At 35.5% G+C, this 22554-nt stretch overlaps 2 protein-coding genes across 5 annotated transcripts in view; one reads left to right on the forward strand and one right to left on the reverse strand.

Annotated features, from left to right (window-relative positions):
• The first annotated feature begins 784 nt into the window (after window positions 1-784).
• LOC120539416 (cytochrome c oxidase assembly factor 6 homolog) lies at window positions 785-8062 on the forward strand. The gene is made up of 3 exons (XM_039769450.1): window positions 785-888; window positions 5739-5903; window positions 7585-8062. The coding sequence occupies exons 2-3, from the start codon at window positions 5760-5762 to the stop codon at window positions 7678-7680; spliced, it is 240 nt and encodes a 79-aa protein (XP_039625384.1). The 5' UTR covers window positions 785-888; window positions 5739-5759; the 3' UTR covers window positions 7681-8062.
• Window positions 8063-8856: 794 nt separating this feature from the next.
• The window catches only part of slc13a4 (solute carrier family 13 member 4), a 167838-nt gene continuing 154140 nt past the window's right edge, over window positions 8857-22554 (reverse strand). For all 4 annotated transcript variants that reach the window (XM_039769453.1, XM_039769451.1, XM_039769454.1 and 1 more), the window contains 5 exons: window positions 20370-20476; window positions 16716-16849; window positions 11225-11386; window positions 9559-9696; window positions 8857-9413 (listed from right to left, as the gene is read on the reverse strand). In XM_039769453.1, coding sequence (XP_039625387.1) covers window positions 9276-9413; window positions 9559-9696; window positions 11225-11386; window positions 16716-16849; window positions 20370-20476 — 679 coding nt within the window. In that variant the 3' untranslated portion in view covers window positions 8857-9275. The remainder of the gene's footprint in view (window positions 9414-9558; window positions 9697-11224; window positions 11387-16715; window positions 16850-20369; window positions 20477-22554) is intronic.

The following is a 22554-nucleotide window of genomic DNA, read 5'->3' on the forward strand; positions in this document are numbered from 1 at the left end:
TTCTGTGAGCTATTCCAATTACAGTGGTATAGAATGTGACAGCTAAAATAATTAAATGCATGTTTGAAAGACATTCAGTAAGAAGCACACAATGTAGTAGATGCAATTTGTTCACTTTGTGAAATCCAGTGTATAGAATGACATGACTATACCTCTTGCTGGTGGTAGAAGAGGCCTTTTATAACTCAGCAAGATCATGAAATATACAACATGATAGCAGAACATAATGCTATCAGACTTGAAGAGATCTAAAGTATAATTATGGAGAACAAAACCTTGTGCTGTTGAAATCAGTGCCCGAATGCCTGAATAGCATTTACTTTGATACATAATAATAAGAACAATAACAGCAGTAGACATCTAATGTGAGTGGAACAATGTATAGCAGCATTGCGTGGAATTAAGATTAAGGAACAATTTCTAGAATTCACTGTCATACTGACAAAACATCAAAATATTTTTACCACCATGGTTCTACGTAACGTGAAAGGATCATATGTTGGTTTAATTACTCTCTGTTGCAATAATTTAATTCTGCAGTACGAATTGAATTAATAGTTTCGAGTGAAAAAAATGGTGTTGTGCCATAATATATACACTGTTTTGACAAATGTACCTTAAGATATGAGAAGGATTAGCCAGCTGCGAAAACGGTTACTGCAACACCTATCTGGCCGTTTTAAAATACTGTAATTCCAGCAGTGCATTTACCTTGAAGCGGGAGCTTGGCACTTCTCGAAGTGTCTGGCAGAGGGCGTCGTGCCATTAGTTGAAGACGCCGCGTAGCAAAAAGCTTCCGGTATTGAGTGACCCCCGCATTTAAAGGACTCCGGAAGCAATAGTTCTGTCAGCGATAACCTTTCTTTCACTTTGTGTGAAGCCAGCCAGGTAAGTTGCAGCAACTTAGAAAGCTACTAAAGTGTTATGATTTGATAATCGGCGAAAACGCAGTTGCCTTTCGGGAGTGAATCTGAGTATGTCGACTTATTTTTGCAAGTGTATTTCATATAACTTGATAATTTTTTTTTCAAATATCCATTGATGTATAAATAAAGGTTCAAAACCATCGTATTTCACTTATATTAATGTGAGCGATACCATAATGTAAAGTACAAGCCACGTGATATCACATTGCGTGGCAAACGTTATGATGTGAAGAGCGTCACAGGAAATAAAGTAAAACTTAGAACTGTTCAGCGATTTAACAGAAGACAGGGCTCCCAACAGCACGCACAAAACTATCATTCAGAGGCTGGGATAGGGCAGCGGGAAGCGCAGGTGACTGAGAAATGACATAACAATACTTTTTGAATGACAGTAAGTTATTGATTTAAATGTTGGGGGAAGGACAATTAAAGTTAGGGTAAACGAAAAAAAGGAGATTAACACAGGTTTCTTTCATAAACAGCAGCAATTGATTTTCTGCATTGTGTGTTATTGGACACGTATGAAGAAACCTAAAATAATCCTCTGCCTGCGCCCTATGATGGACTGACATTCTTTGCAGCGTTCACTCCTTCCATGCACATGTTGCTTCCAGAATAGGTTCTTGGCCAGATATCAATTGCAATGCAAATGCATTTGTTAAGTCACACATATTTTATTAAAAAATAAAGTGTAGAGTTGTAAGTAGTTATTTTCAAGATGCCATGCAGATCGTTTTAAAAAACATTAATTCATAGAAACGCTTCTCACTCTTGATATAGGAGTGTATTTAACTTCTTTGTTGAGTCCTATTTGACAGCAGCTGCTTGGATGAGCAGTGAAGCATATCTACCTAACAAGAAAGAAGTCCAGTTGCCCTGACTCAACTACCAGATAATGTCACCTGGATGACTGAGAATCTTCACAGACACAATTTTATCAGTTCTCTTGCCGAAGTTGTGTTCCACATGCATTTATAAAAATAATACAAAAAAAAAACTTTTATCATTTGAGGGGTACACTACCCATAATGAGAATATTGTAACAAATGTCATTGTTCTGCATAGATCCATTGTACACTGTACTTCTCTGCTGTACACTCGTCACTATGTTTTGCAGATCAGGTACTGACAGGAATAGCCCCTGGTGTATACTTCCTGATCTCTGCTGGAACTTAGAATCTCAAACAGGGAAGTTCGAGAACATAGCAGCACAAACTGATCTTTGAGTCCCAGCGGCCACAGTTTGGCCTCTTGCCTATCACACATCAGGTCTATACAAAGGAGACAGGCACAAGCCAAGTGCAGAGGCAGTCAGAAAACACAAGACCCTGTTAAAAAACATAATGAAAGATTACTATTTACAACACATGTTTATATTCTTGATGGAAGAAAAATGTGCAAAGCATCTGCACAGATAGATCAGAAACAAAAAAGTTATTCCACCTGCATGGACACCTGTGTGGCATCCAGTGAGTGCCATGAAGATTGGAACTTTCTGAGTGCAATGATAATTTCTTTTGTACTTCTTGCTAGTTTGCTCCATTTGTTGTATTTTGTTTTTAGCTATTGTTCCAGCTATGTCTTTTGTTCCTTGCGGCATGGTGTCATGCCTCACTGCCCAGCCACAATAATTGGTCCAGTGTACTTGACAGTTACTTCCCTATCCCTCAAGGACATTTAAAAGACCATTGCATCATTAAAACCCAATAAAAGTATTTCAGTTCCTTCTCTCCACTGACTTCAATGCATCTTGTAAAGTTTTGAGAAGTTCCTGAACATTTCCATGATTTTGAGGAACTCGGTGGTGTTCGCTTGCCATTATCAAAAACATTACTAGACTAGTACTAAAAGTGAACAATGCATTACTTACAGTTATAATATAGTTGGAGTAAATGTGATGTTGAAAGAATTGGCAGCAATATCCATTAAAAGGTATACTTTGTAATGTGAATTAAAGCTGAATGGTGTGCTGTCATTCCCAGTCAAAGGAAGGTGAAGAGAACTCCCGTTAAGCAAAGTCTTTATGCTGTTGATAATGTAGAGAGATAGGAGTTGCAGATTTCTTAGTCAAAACCGTAAATGTGTCTAATATCTCTAATACCAGCAGAACCATGGATGAGGTTGTACAGCATTCAGTTTCTGACTACACGTCTAAACAAATAACTAAAGCAAGTTAACATTATTGTCTCCTAGTAAATTGATAAACATGCCCCACCAAAATATATATATAGACCACTGCACTGAATCAGACGTTACTCTCAAGGCATCCAGTTTGAAATGTTAATGGTGCCATAACAAATCTAATACATTTTGGGAGCCATCAAGATGTTGCTTTGCTTGTGTTTTCGGCTGTACCCCAAGTGTTTACAGTGCACAGACTATAGGAAATTGGGAGTGGGATTTTATAAACCACCACCTGGAACATCGCCTTTTCAGCAGTGGATTTCATTGCTATCCACTAACATGATTTTCTGCATGTTGTCCCCAGATGTGTGTTCTTGTTGCAAGTCTATTTGCTTGGTTTCTAATATACTGTAAGTAACGACAAAGTCCCCAACAGTACAAAACTGTCATTCAGAGGCTCATAAACATCTAGCACACCTAAAAGCTTTCCACCTACTCCCTCCATATGCATTCTAATAGCACATACATTGAGAAGTGGGGTTTTGCAGCTGCTAAGGAGGGATGGAAGGGCTTGTGGACATTGGGGAATGGGGAATAAGGCTTTAATGGGAATTGATTTTAAACCAAAACATATGTTAGTAGTAAGGATGTTTGGTCCAATGTTATATGGAGGGATGAGAGTTTCGGTTAAGAGATAGAAATGGAAAATGACCGTCTGTTATATGATAAAATAGTATTGTTCTGGATTGTAGTTTGTAATAAATAAAAACTTAACTTTTTTTTTTAAAAAAGAGAGAGAGCCTGGTTTGCTATAAGTCTGCTGACCTGACATTAAAAAAATGCATTGGAGGTGGGTCTTCGCTCAGATCAGATGTGACAGAGCATCTCCTGTCTGGGTCCTGTCCCTGGGTCCTCGGTCCCGTCGCTGCAGGTTTTTGTTCCAACCATCTTCTGCTTTTAATTGAACTCCTGGGCTAATTAAGTGAACTGATATTTCCCAAGTTCTGTGTTTAAGGAACAATATATTAATTAGAAAACGAAGTTTGCTAAACAAAAAAAAAAAAATTTTTTTAAATGTACCAAGCAGTTATATAGGAATAATGTATTTTTTTTCTTTTTAACAGTATTTTCATTCTACTTTTCTAGGTGTTCTAATTGTTTAATTAATCCATTATTTACTAATTAGTGGGTCTGACTCTAAAGTAGCTGCAGCCTTTGATTATTCAGTGTTGTTTGCCTGGGTGTCTGCTCTGCTCATTTTAAGTTGTCATTATTAAGATACAATGAAGGGGGAAAAACAGCACAGAGAAAGGGCAAAGTAAAATGAAATCAACAAAAGAGAGTCAAGCATTTAAATCTATAGCAAAAGCAGAAATATTTATAAATGTCTTATAAATGTAAAAATCATGCTGCTATGCTTTTCTGAATGTCGAATAAAAGAAAAAAAATACCAGCTAATTAAATGAGATCAGTGCTATAAGGTGTTGTCACTGATTAGGTATCTGGTTGGAACAAAAACCTGCAGCCACAGGGGTATCCCCAGGATTGACGTTGAGAACCCCTGGTCTAGACAGTCATTGAAGAGGCAAATAGTAAGGTATCCCTTCAACACTAGTTTGTTGTTCTATTTTTTTGTCTGCACAAGGTAAATCCATAATGAATGTTAGGCCATTGTCAAATTTTGAGGATAGTCTTTTCCATTAAGATTTTGTAATGGAAAGAGGCCTTGATGGACAGCTATAAACTAACCAACCATTTCTGCTCAAACCTGTTTAGGCAAGGTATACAATATGTATGGGAGGGGTCTGGAACCCCTAATTAAACCTTTGGACACCTTGGAAGTCACAAATCCAAATGTGTGTGTGGAGGGGTCTCATAAATAATGCAGTGCAAATTACAGAATTTATGAGAAAATATACTTAAATACAATTCCTGAATAAGGTCATTGTTAGGGTTGTTTCCTTTTATTTTAGCATGCTTTACCCACAAAAAGACATGCTTCTGTCTAGTGTGCTCTTAACTAACTACAGCTGTTCTGTGTACCGAAAACAAGAGTTTAAAATTTCAGCTCATGAAATTACATTTAGCCTAACCTCAGTTGGAAAAACGAAAAGAAAAAAAGATCTGTGCTGATAAGAACAATGAAGCAGAACAATGAAAATGCCCCAATTGAAAACATTCAGGTGAACGTTTCATAACATAACATATACTACAGCAAGTGAGCAAGTTACAAAAGTGCATTTCTGTCATGAAAAGTGGCGGTTCCGCTGCATATCTGTGTATCATGTGGTCCACCTACTTAGGATATGGATACCCTAATTTATTTAATTTACTAAATAGTCCAAAGTACCATGGTTAAATATCAGTGTCCCAGCCAACACTGGAGAACTAATGAGACTCCATAATCCACGTAGGTTTTTTGCACACATGATTTTACTCTGGATTGGGTGCTATTCCATCATAGTGCACTGTCACACTCACTCATAAGTCACCAGTCTTTGGTGTTTGTGGGGAAAAAAAACTGTGATACCTGGAGCATACTCCATGCACACCTGGGCAGAGTATGAAGACTCCACACTGAAGGCATTCAGGAGTGTGTCCATGAGGCAGCATTGGTGACCATTGTGTCAGCATGCCATCTGGATCTAACATGTTATTGCAATAATTAGGTTTTTGATGTATTTTTAGTGAGAAGACAGCAAACCTGCAATGTCTGCTCCATCGGCAGGACAGAGGCGTGCATGCTGGGGAGCAAGAGATGAATTTTGGCACTGTCTGGATGAAAACCAAGAGAATGCAGGTAGCTGCCAGCAACTAAGGAAGCAGTTTGAGAGCAACTGTCCAACACAGTGGGTAGGCGTCAACATGCATTTATGGAAGGATATCCTGTTGCAAAAAATGTATCTGTCAATTAGGTTCAATTTTCTTTTTTCATTCTAATTAAAAACAGGGAATCCAAATTAATTCTGTTTCATGGTATTTTCTTTTAAACATATTGGGTAGTTGGATATTTTGTTGATTATAAACATATTAGACATTTGCGCCTACCAATGCTAATGGTGCCATTTGTAAAGCTATCCTAAGGGAATACTCCACCCAAAAACCCTATATATTTTTATCTGTTACTTACCCTGATTGTTTGTAGTAATAGCAGCAATTTTTTTCACAAAAAAACAGACATAATACAGTTTTAAACATAAGAGGCTTTTGTGGGTAACATCACTTAAGAAATAGCAAACAATATCAGTGTCTATGAAAAAAAATCTGTTTACTTAATTCGCTTAATCCATATATCAGATACCCAGTCATATGCTCCCAATGTCACAAACACTCCCCAGCAGTTCACAAGAGGATTTTACAGAAGTGGTTAATTCAACAATCTTTTTAAGCTGAAAGACATGTGTTTGGGATGTTCACCATAAAGACAGTCATTCCCATCAAGCAGTCCAAGAAACCTTCCACTGTTGTCATAGCAAACAGTGGACACATTCATGCTGGGGTCTAATCAATGACCAGGCTAAAAGAATAATAGAGATTATTAAGAGAGAGATGCTGACTGACCAGCAATTAATTGGGTTTGGGCAGGAATGATACTGTTCGTCGCACATAAGATGAACTTTGAAGAGAATGTTTTGTTAAGAAATACAGGGACAACTTTTTAAAACACATTGAAGATTAAGATTACATTTGTAAACATCCAATTTTTGAATGACAGAGCATGCAGAGAGCAGGTAGTGGGCCTGGTCTGATTGAAAACATTATTTAATTGACAGCATATTTTAGCATGTTTAATGTTTTATTTTTTAAACTAATCTACAATTCCAGTAGAAAATTTTCCATAATATAAATCTTTCTGTAAATTAGCATTCCATAATGTAACATTTCAAATTAAATAGATTATAAAACATTCAGAATTCCAAACTATCAGTAACATATTGTTGAAAGATTATCTACAATTTATTTTGTAATAAATATAGATCAAATTAATTTACACTATTCAAAAATTCATATGCTGATCCACATTTAAAATTTAGCTGCAAATTGCTTCTTAAATTGTTAATTCCACTAGCAGTCCTTTAGTCTTCTGAAATGAAGATACTAGCACAGAATCGCAGTGCATGGGAGATTTTATTTTTGTTAATTATAGAATTGAACCTCAGCTGCTAATTTTGGCGATGAGCACATGCTTCACTGTTACAGTGTATGTCTCAGCCAGATATTCTTTATTTAGAAACAAACACATTAGTCATTGCAATAAATTAATCTGAAACAAATCTGTAAAATATAGAACATTTGTACTAATCTGCTGTAGACCACTGCAGCATGGTGCTAGTTTTAATGCAGAAATGTTTAAAATCGTATTGCTGTTACCTGTTTCAAAATGGTAGGCTGCGGATTACCCAAAAAAGCAAATATAACATAACTTGTATTTATACTTGTAAATATTCATATTTCTGCTTTTAAGAAAGAAAAACCAAATGCATACATTAGGTTATATCACTTGTACTGAAAATGTGTCCTTGTTTATACACAGGTAAAATACTTTGATAGAAGAAGAGACTATATAAAATACAAAGAGAAGATGGAGGCTGAAGGATTTGAATCTTTGAGAGAGCCACAGAAATCATAATGAAAGCAACCATCACTGAAGATAAAAATGACTTTGTTAATAATTTGCAGTTGGATAGTTCCTGCCCCAAAGACGCTGCTTCATCTATTGTGACATCCAGTTTTATCTGTGATGTATCATGGGTGAGACAGTAAAGACGAGAACTGGAAACAGTTCACTGTAGGATGCAATTTCAAAGACATTTGTTTTTTGGTGTTAACATATTTAGGCATTTTTTGGCTTACATTAAATGTATGGTAATTCAATGATTAAAGGATTTTCTAAGCGAAAAACCTTAGAAATATGTACAGTTTTTATTTGAATTAATTGTCTAATTTGAAAGCTTTTTAGTATTTAAGTGTTATGATTCATAATACAAAATAAACCATAATGTAGAATTTGATCAGTCTAAGTGTTTGTCATAATAGGCACATCTATTAAAGTTAAAAAAGTGGCATATCTACAAGAAAGAGTACCATGTTAAATATGCAAATAATGTTTTTAATAGTTTAAAACATATGTGGCCCCTGCATTTTATTATTTACCTTTAATAAAAAAAAAAATATATATATATATATATATATATATATATATATATATATATATATATATATATATATATATTACAGTAAGCAGAAACACTGAACATATAGAAATATGTTTTTGCTTTTGGTGATTGGAGAAGCTTGCCACATTATTGAAATTTAAAATTGTTGTTTGAACAATATTTTTTCACTACTGCATATATTACATAATGATAGTGGTCTCATGGTGGATTAGTCATGGAGTGCTTAACAGTAAGGCTGTATGATCATATTCTTTTCAATTAGCAAGTGTATTTCTAAATGTTTTATACATATACAGGTTTCAACCTGTTCTAGGATTTGAATGAAAACAAACTGTATTTACTATTTCAGTTCTATCTTTGTTACTTTGTATTGCAATGGGATTCTGAGTAAATACACATCTCCTTCATAATAAATGTCTAGACACCTTATTTTACCTTTCAGACTACAAATGGGAAAAATAAATTGCTATATAAACCCCAGAAAATAATAGAAATATCTGTTCAAAGGATGTATTTTGTATAGGGAAAAGTCTTTGCTGTTTTAGAAACACTTTTAATAATGACAACAAATGCAAAAAGAACCTGTTGCTAAATTCTTCAAAATTCACTGTGTTCCTACAGCACCATATTTTATATTCATGAAGACTAGGCACAAAAACCAGCTGTTTGTGTATTATGTAAATGAGCAGGAGCTCGAGTTTATAAATAAATACAACAGTCATTTATTGTTCTGGGAATATACAGATTAATCTGAGTGATAAGGAGGTAAGAACAGTAACATTTGTTAAGTTCATAATGATAATAAGCCTTTGATTGCACATAAATCCCTCATTTCACCTTATTGACACTTTTGCTGTCAGAATTTCAGACCCACAGTCTCCAGAGGCCTTTACAGTGTTTTGTGATTTGTTTTTTTTATCATCCTAAAATGACATCATTTGTAGTGTTGATTGCTGCATTATTTGGTGAAGAAGCTGTCATTTGTCCTTCTTTTGGCAGGCACAGTTTAATCTTTTTCAGAATGTTTGACTGTTCACATTCATTTTAGTCACGAGCTGTCTGTTGCATTTAGTGTCATTGCCCAGTCTGGAAACTCCGAGAGTTGGAACAAAGGCTCGCCCCAGGTCATGATCGCAAGCATGACTACCACTACTCCTATCAAATTTACTCCAAAGCCAGCTTTAACCTATAAAAAAGCAAAAAATCAGAAATTCAGACAGTAAGGCATAAAGAGGTATGAACTCAACAATCTTTACAAGTCTGTGATATACTGTTCTGGTAAAAGTAATTTGATTGTTTATAAAAAACAAAAAAAAAAACTCCAGCCTTACCATGTCACTAATTTGAAGATGCTTGTAACTGAAGACAATTGCATTGGGAGGATTTCCCACAGGAAGCATCACACCAAAAGAAACACACATGGTTGCTGGGATCAGCGTATACAGTGGGTTAATCTGCAGCGTTTCAGACTGTGGGAAAAAAAAAAAAATAGTGTCAAATTTAAAAGGTCACTAATTTCTCAAGACTAATATGATCAAACTTATGTATTACTGGATTCATGGGATATGGTGTGGTGTTTTCAATTTGTGTGGCAAATTCCTTTGGATTGACAGGCTTGTTTTGTCACTGTTTTTTAAATTGGGGGCATTTTTGTGAATTCCAGGTATTGAGGGATCACACTCCTCAGATTCCCAGGCAAGACCTATGCCTAGTACGGCAGGATCTCTCTCTTATTAGTTTAACCTAAACTGCATATCCAGTTTTGGTCTTGGTACAGTGGTTCAAACCTTAACCTTTGTACAGATGGAAACTAAAAAATACTGGCTGTATGTGTTTTATAGATGGAATGGAGAAAAGCTCCTGGTAAAAAACGAAAACTATAAACCATTGTGATGACCAAAAACATCCAAACCATCTCCATTATTCTTCAAGGCCAATGATAAAGTATAAAAAATTTAAAATGACAGTACCTTTTAATAACAATTCCTTTTAATTTTAAATTGCTTTGTAAGCCACAATATAAACTGTTTGTTCCATCTTAGCCATAATATTCTACGAGTCAGCCAATAGCTAATTAAGTATTTGTCCCAGCTGTGTGTGAATTAGCAATATTACTTGCTTTTGTTATTACCTTACAAAGTTATCAAATTCAAATAAATATTAGTAAATATACTAGTGTGTGTGTGTATGTATGTGTGTATATATATATATATATATTGAGCAAAGGCTGTCAATTTGAGCAAAGGCTGTCAATACTTATGTACATGTGATTTCTCAATTTTTTAATTTTTAATAAATTTGCAAAAACCTCAAGTAAACTTTTTTCACGTCATCATTATGGGGTGTTGTGTGTAGAATTCTGTGGAAAAAAATTAATGTAATCCATTTTGGAATAAGGCTGTAACATAACAAAATGTGGAAAAAGTGATGCGCTGTGAATACTTTCCGGATGCACTGTAATATATATATATATATATATATATATATATTAGTAATAATACTAGTAAATATAATGATTTACCCCAAAATTTTGTTTAAATGTCTTTGATTTTTTTTGTTACAAATGCATTAGTAATGATTAATTTGAAGCACAGAATGTTTGAAATAAATGCTGCAAAGAGAACGGTCTCTGGTATTTATCCATCTGATTATAACATTTGAAAAGGTAACAATCACTTACAGTATCTGTATGATACATAATACCCTGCTGGGAAAAATTCAAGGTTTATTTACAAAGATAAAATAATACTTTAAAATGGAGATTTATAGGGCAGCAGCAGCAAGAAGCGCTATGTTTCCTGCCTGTAGTACCAAACAGACAGCACAGAAAAAACAAAATACTGGAAAAGGGACCATTCAATCACAAGGCATACTTACACATACATACACACACGCTAACCCATACACTTCCTTACCAGGCCAATCGAAAGTTGATCTAACAAGTTAATCAAAATTAACAAATACATGATTAGCCACAGCAAATGTTCTTGCCCTCACCAGTGTGGAAAGAATTGGCAAGAAGACCGTGATAGTGGCTGGATTACTGGCAAACTCAGTCACCGCTGATACAAGGAGACAAGCTAAGAGAGTGACAGTCCAAGGAGGAAGATCTGTCATTGGTTCCATTTGCCTTCCGATCCAGACTGATAAACCCGACACCTGCAAGAAATGACAAAATGCTTATCCATCTTATGACAAAAAAGCTTGCAATTTGATGTATTTATTTCTCTATGAAAAGGCAAATGCTGACACAACACTGAGTGGAGTGAACTAAAGATTTATGTTGTACATAAAATACCTGGACTTTTAGATACTACTTGAGCTGTTTCATTGATGCCAAGAAAAAAAAAATTATAAGAAACAATGGAAAAAATGCATTTAATGGAACCTTACCTGCACAGCGTAAAAACTCCCACATTAAATTCAATTTTATAGTATCAAATTAACCCTTGGGAATATGTATTTGGAAAGAGTGTACTCCTATACACTAAGTGTTAAGTCAAAATTGGAGTTTTTGAAGTGTGGTAAAAGTCAGAAATAACTGCTTTTGTACTTATACTGCTACAAACCAGAAATCTGCTTGTTTAAAGGTAACCTGTTAGCTATGATTATGCTGGAGGCGTTTCCAAAATTAAAATCGTCTGATTTGGAAATGAAATTCTATTCCATTGAATTCAGTTTAATCTCCCCTTGCTTGCTGAGAACAGGCTTAGAAATGTTATAGTAGTTCAGTTTATTTTTGCATAGAGCTCTTCATTGAGTGCAGCCACAGAGCACTGAGATAAGTTCTCTGGTAAAATACAGAAACAAATGTTACAAATCACTAATTACATAATGAGTACACATAAAGACTCAGATTTGGAAATAAGTGTTTTCAAACTGATTAACATAAATAGAGGTCAGCAGAATCTATCCATTAATTAACTGTTGAACTCCAAAAAGCAATGTTATTCTTCTGTCCTGTTTAGAACAGTATCTCCACTATTGTTGTTTTAAAGGAATTATATCTTTACAGCTTTGAAGAAGTTGCTAGTATTTAGATATGACAGATGGACATAATTTAAATTGCTACAAATTATTGATAATAATCTGTATCTCTTTGCCATCAATAATATCAAACACTTTATTGAACTGACAAATATAAATTGTGCTTTTAAATAATTCCCGATTATAAAGATATCAGGAATAAATAACTAAAGACTAACAAAGGGTTGATTAGATATCAGTTTAATCTCTCCATAAAAAACTGAGGTTAAATTATTAATTATTCTAAACATTATATGTATGTATGTAGACCCCAAATTATAGTTATACTGCAGTTGTAGGACAGCACAGTGGCATAGTGTTAGCACTCCTGCCTTGCAGATTGAAGACCAAGGTGGATTTCCTCCAGATGCTCCACTTTCTTCCCACAGTCCAAAGACATGCAGGTTTCGTGAACTGCCATTGCTAAACCGTAGTGGGTGCCTGTGTTCACTTTTTGAGGTGTTGTTCCTGATGTATGGCGTATGCTTGCTGGGATAGGCTCCCGCTACCTTGTGATCCTGCCCTGGATTAGCATGTTAGAGTAAATAGATGGTCTACAGTTGGATAAACTGCTTAGTTAGCTATCAATACAAAAAAATATCCAGTGTTAAATTAACGCTTAAGCTTTATACAGTATATGGGTTCATGCATTCCTCATATACCTGGTGGCATGGATTGTGGACTATCTCATGAACAGACCCCAGTATGTGCATCTCAGTAACTATGCAGGTTAATAGAAAAATACTTTACTATATTATTTAGATTTGTGACCACTTGTTTAAGTAGCCAGCTGCAGTAACCTTTGTCATGTGAAGTGCAAGTAGACACAAGTTTAAATTCACTGTCAAATACCCCTGCAAAATCTCATAGAGCTGTGGTGCATGCCCATTCCTCCTTAATACTCTTTCGCTTACAGGAGTACTAATCCCAAAAATGCAGCTCTTGTATGTCAGTTTTCCTTTCTAGTATATTTCTATCATGTCGATTTGGAAAAATGCTGCAAATGTATGCAAAACACACAGGTTAAATGTTAAAACTATACCATGTTTGGCATCAAAACAGATGTATCTTTTAGATTCCGCTAAGTATTTTAAAAGTGTGTATTCTGTCTTCCTAAGTGTGAATCAGGGTTAGGTTACAGTGTAAATGCATCTTATGACTGAATAGGATGCAGTGCTGAAATTCTGTTTCTTGTAGACTTTGATTGACTAGATTTATAGAAATTGATTTGTGTTAAAAAAATAAAAAACACATTCTTGAGCTTCCCCCTTGAAAATATCATAGCTGATGGAACATTATATTGCAAGGACCGCATACCCTAATTATAAATTTCATGTCAGAGACCTGCTTTATTTTCAGTTACTCTATGTGATCTATGTAGTAATGAACTCCATTTTCTCAGTACAAAAACATGAACATCCTCCAAGTTGTGATGAATATACAGTTATTGTATTCTCTTTACTGTTTACTAAAAATCTTTCTTTATAAATTCCTTCCAAGATGATTAGCAGGTGGTAATTTGCATTGTTTAGTCCATTGTCCAATGGCAGGTTTTTAAAACTCTTTTCTACAATTTAACACCGCAAAAATGAAAGAGCTAATAATCAGCTTTAAAAGAAATATGAAATTGTTGACAGTTATAAATACAATCATTGACTCAAATCTGAGTTTTAATCAAAATACAGGAGCGGTCTGTAAAAAGGGACCTCTGCTGTCTAAGAAGTTATCTTATTAGTGTGAATTCTAACATTATGTAGACTTTTTATAAATAAAATACATAAGTCCTTCTTAACTTATTTTCTGGTGGCTTGGTTTAAAAGTCTTACTGTAAGCAACTAAAATAGGATAACTGAATTGAAACGTCCCACTATTTTAATCTGACTGACCTATTTAATAAGCTATTATTGAAAAAAGTAGAGTGTATTCCCACACAAGTCCCAGTTCTCACAATTCTCACAAGTCAATTTTGTGCAATTTGATCAGAGGTCGAAGTTCCTGAGGATTAAAAACAACTGGTTCAAAAACTCCTTCATCCCAAGCACTATTAATCACCTACTGTATACAAGTTTTGCTTTAGCAGACATCCATTAGCTTAAACTGTGGTCTAAATAGTTAACATACATCATTACTCAAGTCTTGATAATGGTTCTATATATATGTAATGCATATGATCCAATATTATATTATAACTATTATGTCCACAAGTACATTTTATTTTGTGTACAAAGTTTGATGGCTGAGTCGTTGTTTGCTGTATTTTTGTGTATGTGAAACCTGCTGGCAAAGTTGGATTGAATTGACATCAAATAATGACAGGAATACTTACAGATACAGTATTTTATGTTATAATATACAGTACTATAGCATTAGTAAACTGTGGAGGTTTTCTTTAATGAAAAAAAAAACTATTTCTGTTTACACTAACACGGTCAAAAATATCCAAACTCTATATCCATAGTTCTCATTGCAAGGCAATAGCCAACACAGTGGTACAGGCTACACTTATGCAGACAGATGCACTCACTCACTTACAAAAGGCAAATATAAAGTGGCCAGTCAACCTAACCTGCAGATATACTGTATAGAATGTTGGGAGATACCAAAGTATCCAGACAAAACCTCAGGCGGACACAAGGAGAATGTGCAACTTTACGCAGATACCAACCAGTTTCTCATAGCTTTGAGGTAGAAACACTAGCGTAGTGCCATCATACTGCTCGAAAATGAAACAGCACATATTTTCAAGAATTGGTGTTTTGCCTGATGATTTGTGATGGTTATGGAAGATTGAATCATGGAATTCTTTTTCTTACAGCTTTTTTGAGGATGTCTCTGTAGCCTGAATGAATCCACAAAGTATACAGGAGCAACTGTCATGTTTGAAGCATTGTGAAAAAAAAAAAGATTTGGGAACCCTTTCAACCCAAAATTAACATAATGTGGTTGCACATTTTGAAGATGACAACAGAATTCATGAAACTGCAGTCCTTCAGTCTGCTCCCATGAGATCTTTGTCTGCTACACTTTCCGGCACTGAAAGTCAGCACCTAATACTTTCTTCTATATAGCTTTATATTGCTGTTGTCCGAGGCTAACCGAGCCATTGCCAAAATCAAAATGATTGATTGACTTTCAATTAACTCATTATACTGCATGTCATCACAGGATGAACGATTATCTGCCTTTTGTAAGCCTCACCTTTATTTAAAGGGTCACACATAAAAAATATTCATCAGCCCGTTTATCACTGTAAATGTCTTTCTGAATTCTAGTACCATTCCCTTAAATTTTGTTGCTATTGTACATGCTATAGCAGGGGTTTACAAACTTTTTTCACTGGGGGCCACCCACTAGAGGTGAGGTATATTGCCTCACCTCCTGGTTATTAAGCTAGCAAAATCAATCAAATATAGGTAAATTATGCTTCATAATTGAATATGCTTAAAAAAACAGCATCACAGCTCTCCATTAATGGGTTTTCATTTATTGTATTATAAAGAGCTCTAACCACATACAATCAAGTAAAAATCTAAAGCATAATCTTTATCTGACACTTGATGTTTTAAGTTAGCTGACAAATCTTCAATTCGCTGCACAACTGCGTTTCTGGACAAGCGAACGTTGTTGAATTCCTGCATTTTCTCTGGTCACATTATTCCTGCGACTTTAATGAGGCATGGTTTTATGAAGTCACCATAAAGGTTACCCCGTGACGGGCAGTGAGTTGCACTACCTTGTAACTGGCTAATGTGGAATTTTCTTCTGTTTTGTTAGCACAGAAAAAATACTGTTGTTGAGCTAGCAGACTAACTGCCATTTGCTTAACTTTCTGTTCTCTCTCTGCACCAGTGTAGGACGTGTAGGTCGGATGTTTGGTTTTGTAGTGTACTTGCCCTTGACTTCTAGGAAGAAATATTAATTTTCCGATTGTGTTTGAAATTTTCTGCACTCACCTGCTATTTGTGTTTCTTTGGTTCTGCCATTTTTGGTCACCCGTAGCAAAATTGTTCTTTGGTTGCACTTGTTTGTGAAGACGCTGCATTGATCAAGACAGTAGCTATGCTTTGTGTTAAACCAAAGAAGTACAATACAGCTAAAAACAAGTTTCGTCTGTGGGCTATATTTCATTATATTTTTAGAATTTGCTGCGGTCAATTAAAAATGGGCCAAGGGCCGCATTTGGCCCGCGGGCCGTAGTTTGGACACCCCTGTGCTATAGAGACCAAACGATGGTCTGAGAAACATATCAGAGACACCTAAGCATGAATACACCATTGCAGTGTGCTTTCAGATGGTAGAATACCTGCTTCTCATATCTCCAAGTTTCTCCTTGAATTCACTTATCTCAAGCCACTGTACTAAGACTGTACCATCCTTGACCTGCCACATTACAATTATGGAAATGACAGAAAAATCCTATCAACATATCTTTGTGCGACATTCTATTATTCAATCTTCTTACTTTGCATCCTGCAGCTAGTGCATAGCCTCCTCCCACAAGGATAACAATCTCCCATGGCATCAGTTTCTGGAAGTCCTTCCAGGTTATCATTGGGGTGAGGGCATCACTTTCCTTCTCATTCTCTGCATTGCTCTCTAGAGAGAGAGAGAAATAGAAAATTGTCATTTTGGATATTTTGAAGATTAACCCCCATTCTTAGCATTTGGTCACTTATGATGTTTATAAAGGAATTAGCAAAGCAAATGTATTCAGCTGAAATGTGTGGCTAACAAAGCTCATCATTTGACATAATCATTCATATATCTATCACACTATTTTCTGAACTCTTTAATTCAAATAAATTGTTGCAGAGAGTGTGAAATAATCAGTCTTGTAAAATTACTATTATGTGAAAGGAAACCTGAATAAGTAAAAAATAATTACGAGGTTAAATTGAGTATAGCATGGATGTACTTAGAATAATTTTAAGATTCTACTGTAGTACATTTACCAGAATGGGCTACACAAAAACAGCAGCCCAAGACAATGTTTCCAAGGGAATTTCACCTTGTTTTATAGGACAAAAGGAGGTTAAGCTTATTATTAACCCCATAATGTGTCATGGAAGGGGGTGTGCAATCAATGTCTTTTTACTATTTTTCTCTATTTTTCCACTTTTTACTTTCAAACAGTTCCTCTTACTAGATTCTTAGTAGATATTTCACTTTTGAGTTGTATTATTTTGTAGCAATTCTATATTTGTTTAGGCAGGTACAAAAGATAGCAAAAATAACTTACCCCTATGCTTGCATAATATTTTAGGGCAGCTACAAGGTGAGTCTGTGTCTTGAATGAAAGTTTCTAAAAGTAAATCCTCAGCTCTGTTATCCCATTTTGATTTTGAAATGTAAAAGGTTACATGGTAAATAGAGAAGTAAGTGATTAGAAGTTGCACTATGCTGTAGATATTCATGTTTTACTAGAATTCACTTCCTGGAAAAAGTGTATTCATGATGGAATTTAAAAATAAATGTTTGTATATGTATGGGGGAGCAGTTGGAATGATTTAGTAGTAACTAGCAAAATACCTGCGTTTCACAGCGGAGAAGTAGTATGTTAAAGAAGTTATGAAAAAGAAAAGGAAACATTTTAAAAATAACATAACATGATTGTCAATGTAATTGTTTTGTCACTGCTATGAGCGTTGCTGTCATCAATGATTTGATTATCATCATTTCTTTCAATCAGGTTCGTATTTGGAGGATGTGTTGTGTTCAAGTTACATTCTGCGTTTGTCAACCGTTGTAAAGATACAACAGGTTTCATCGCTAACTTTTTGTCCATGTTGTCAGAGTTTCATAAGCATCGAAGTGTCCACTACCTAAATTGCTACCCATGAATATAAGATGTTTAACAGGCATTCCCGGTTGTCCAAAGGTGTAAAATATTTCCCCATTTCTATACACTTGAAAGTGACAAGGAAACAATTCCGCGGAAGCTATCAGTTCACATGCAGAACCATAGGTTGAGAGCTTAAGCATTTCACTGCTGTAGTGGTCCTGTGTAGTATAATTGTTTCCTGTACTGTCATCAGTCCACACCTTGAACCTGTCCCAGTTATTCAGTATATAAGCAACAATGTCTGCGGATATCAAGGCTGAGACTGATATGCAATAAGTAAGAGAGAGAATGGAAGAGGCAAGCACAATCTCTGGGTAATGGAAACCACTGGGTATGAGTCGGTGAAATTGCGATCAACAGTGATCACCGGAATAGACATGTTATTTGCAGTAAACTTGTACCCGTTGAGAAAGAAAGTATGAAGGAAGGCAAGAAGAGGTGGAGCAGGGAATGAAAAGCAGAAGTCAGCACCAGGAAGATGTACTTGAGCAAGTAATGAAGCCCAAAAATGACAGCCTTGAAGCGGTGGAGTAAAAGAAAAGGCAACAGTCATGAGCAAGGAGATGTGAGGAAGTAAGGAAACCCAACAATGTCAGCCTTGAAGCGGTGGAGTAAATAAAAAGGCAGGATTCACCAGCAGGATGACATGAAGCAAGGCCAACAATAACAGGCTTGAAGCGGTGGAGTAAATGAAAAGGCAGGAGTCACTAGCAGGAAGACATGAAGGAAGGCAAACAATAACAGGCTTGAAGCAGTGGAGTAAAGAATAAGGGAGCAGTGAGCCCAACGAACAGCTGAGGAAATTAAGGAAGAGAGTGAGGAGGCACATGAGCGCTGGATGTCATTAATGTATAGAGGCAGGGAGCCAACCATGTGGTAGATGCGCGGACAGTGGCCATGCGGAAAAAAGAAGGGGGACCGGGGACTGCCCATGTACGTCTCTGCCTTGAAATAAATGGTCTTTTAATGGAAATAAGGAATGAAACCGCCAAAAGGAGAGGTCAGTTCTGAAAGTTCCTTACGGCATAATGGTGAGAACCGCCAAAAAAAAGCTGTTATTTTCGAAAGTTCGTTATGGGGGACGGTGCGAAATGAAACATACTTAATGTTTGTAAGTACAGTGTAAAGGATGAGCACGGGAAATTTTGGCTTCTAACGTATATTGGAAGTCACAGAAATAGTGAGGAGGGGTTTCCCCTAACTATATATACAGTTTAGGAGGTAAACCCATTTCTCCCCCTTGGATGTTGTAATAGGACATGAAACATATATAACTTTTGTAAGTATACTGTAAGAAATGAGTATGTGAAATTTCAGCTTCCCACCTATATAGAAAGTGGGAGAATTAGTGATGAGTCAGTGAGGGCTTTGCCTTTTACAGTATATGTATAGATAACAATTTGCTATATTTATAGTTATATATATATATAAATTTACATATATTTATATTTATATATTTAAGAAACATTTTGAAAAGTCAATTATCTGATATACTGGGGATGTATTAATGAACTGTTTCCAATTTTGCTGTCTGATGTGTAGACGAAGTGGTAGTGCAGCAGTTAGCGCTGCTACCAAAAAACTTCACAATCTTGTGCTTTATTCATGGCCTAGATACTGTCTGTGCAATTTCTTTTCACATGTATATTTCTCCAGTGGCACTAGTTTTTCTCCATTATCATAAAACATATTTGATATATTCACTGATAACTCTAAATATGTCCAGTACGAGTGAGCATGAGAGTTCCTTGTAATAGACTAGTGCCCTGTGCAGAGTTACTTTTTCTTTTATGCTCACTGCTTTAGAATGCAACAGGCAAGAAATACCATTTAAATTAACAAAACACTTGGGATAATTTGAATCACTGAATGAAAGGTATTTGTGCAGAGAAGCAACTGAGAATGCTTTTACTCTGGGCATTTTTCACCTCTATACTCATCCATCCATTATATTTAGTAATTTAATCATTTCATGGTTGCAGGAGGCCAAAGTGTATTCCAGATGTATTAACAAAGGCACTAGCACTCATACATAGCTTCCCTCTGAGCTAATTTAAGGTAAACAATCCATTGCACATGCATGTGTATGTAGGTGAAACCTGGAGTGCCTAGAGAAACACCTACACAGACAAAAAAAAATAAATCTTGAGTTCATATAAGATCATGGATGGATGAATTACTATATCATTTATCATTGCTTAGTTTGTCCTGGTGCTGGTTACAATAATACATATTAGTTTACTGTATTAAGTGTAATGAAATGACTAGCCAAACCCGCTTTTTCCTTGCCAGCCTGGAACAGTCGTGGAACCTTGGATGGAATAAGGAAGAGTAGGAAAGCCAATAGCAATGAGACAGTAGCATCTGTTCGATACCCTTTCCTGCAACAAAGCAATTAGTATAAGATTAAAGACTCAACAAGGATGAACATATATGAAGATGTACAGATGATTTTCATTTGAAGAAGTTCAAAACTGAAGAATTTCAATTATTCAAAGTACATGGGTTTTTGTAAAGCTCTTTAAAAAAACTCCAAACTCAATTTTCATTCTTTTAGTGATTTTTATCCTGCATTTCTTAAAAGGCAAGTTTATGTTTATCTGCAGCTGTAAACGTTACTTTCTTAGTCGCCCCGAAGTACTTTGACTGCCTCATTCAATGGTTTGTTTACATAAGACATACATGTGTACTTTACAAACTTTTCAAAACTTTATAAAGAGAACAGTGAAAATGAGGATGAACATACTGTATTAGCAGGTTATGAAAGGTAGTTTAACAGACGAAGAAGAAAAAATGCTTTAAGAGGAATATAAGGAGCATTTACATTTAGTTAGTTTACATCTGTATTCCTGTGTTCCTGTTGACAAACCTGAAAGCAACAGATGACATTAATCTTGTGTATGCTCTTCATAATGCTTTTTTAAATGCTTTTGTCATGCCTCCTCTTAAGCTGCTCTTGTTTGAACAGAAAAGAGTTCACTTCTTAAGCTTCCAGACAGCTCATAACTATAGCAGTGTTGTAGAAAAATTTGTTTTCGATACATATTGATTTTGAGGTTTTGAAACAATACCAATACTTGTTTTCTGTAGTATTGATTCTGTCTGTATCAGATGCACTTCCTGGTGCTAGCCCTTTCTTTTCACAATGAGCTCAGGCCCATAAGCTGTCACAGACTCACACTCACACTGCTCCACACAAGGTGTGACAGCCCCATCTCCTCTCACTCACTGTGCTGTTGTTCAAAATTAGCTTTCTATACAAAATAAACAGATCTGCAGTATGGCTGTCAAATTAACCAAACATTATGATTTAAACACTCACAAAAATAAAATAAATATATATTTCAATATACTCAAAGATATCTTAAATATTCTTGGTGCTGTAAATATAGTGCATTCAGAATGTGGTCAGACTCCTTCACTTTTTTCACATTTTGTTATGTTGCAGCCTTATGCTAAAATCATCAAGCAAATACTCCATTGCCCACAATGAGAAAACAAAACTTTAACATTTTTTTGCAAATTTATTAAAAATAAAAAACTGTAATATCACTATGACTTTGACTATGGCCCTTTACTTAGTTCATGGACCTTTGGCAGATGATTCTGCGTTAATTGGATGTATTGATAAAAGGGATGTGGCAGTATACAGGAGTCAGATGGAGAACTTTGTTTCTTGATACAAACATAATTGTCTTCATCTTAACATCAGTAAAACCAAGGAATTGATTATTGACTTTGACCTTCTCTAAACTCTATGTCTGGTTACTATTCCGAGGAGTGGGTGTATAAGTTGTCCGCATCTACAAGTACTTGGGGGTCCACATTAATGACAAGTTGGGCTGGTCTCGGAACACAGAGAAACTATATAAGAAAGTGCAGAGTATCCTCTTTTTCCTTAGGAGATTGCATTCCTTTAATGTGGGAAGTGATATCCTTCACATCTTCTATAGCTCTGACGGCAAATTCAATTTTCTACACTGTGCTGAGCTGGACTGGTAACATCACTTCAAGAGAGGCTCACCAAATCAACAAGCTAATTAAAATGTCAATCTCAGTTACAGGACACACTCTGGACCCCCTGGAGGTAGTAGCAAAGGACAGAAGTAAGACAAAACTGAATGTCATTATAAACAATGCTGCACATCCTCACTCCGACACACTAACACAGAGAACTTTCAGTCAACAAACTATTCAGCAGAAGTGTGTCAATAAAAGCTACTGGGGTTCCTTTATACCAACAGCAATATTTCTGAATAATTCCTCATTGTGAGAGCCAAGTCTGAAGTTTTTTCTTTTTAATTTTCTTCTTTGTTCAGACCAAAGTCTGTTTGTAAATTTATTTACCTACTTACTTATCTAACTATTTATGTATGTATGTATGTATTTATTTATTTTAAGAGCTTCTGTAAAAAAAAAACAAATTTCCCCCGGGGAGAAATAACGTTCTATCTATCTA

The sequence above is a fragment of the Polypterus senegalus genome, chromosome 11 (assembly GCF_016835505.1).
Source record: "Polypterus senegalus isolate Bchr_013 chromosome 11, ASM1683550v1, whole genome shotgun sequence".
Classification (NCBI taxonomy): domain Eukaryota; kingdom Metazoa; phylum Chordata; class Cladistia; order Polypteriformes; family Polypteridae; genus Polypterus; species Polypterus senegalus.

Bases quoted from the DNA above. Each gene is read 5' to 3' on its own strand.
- LOC120539416 (XM_039769450.1), top strand. From the start codon at position 5,760: ATGTCTGCTCCATCGGCAGGACAGAGGCGTGCATGCTGGGGAGCAAGA. The intron at 5,904-7,584 runs GTAGGCGTCAAC...GTTTATACACAG, and splicing joins GCAACTGTCCAACACAGTGG to GTAAAATACTTTGATAGAAG.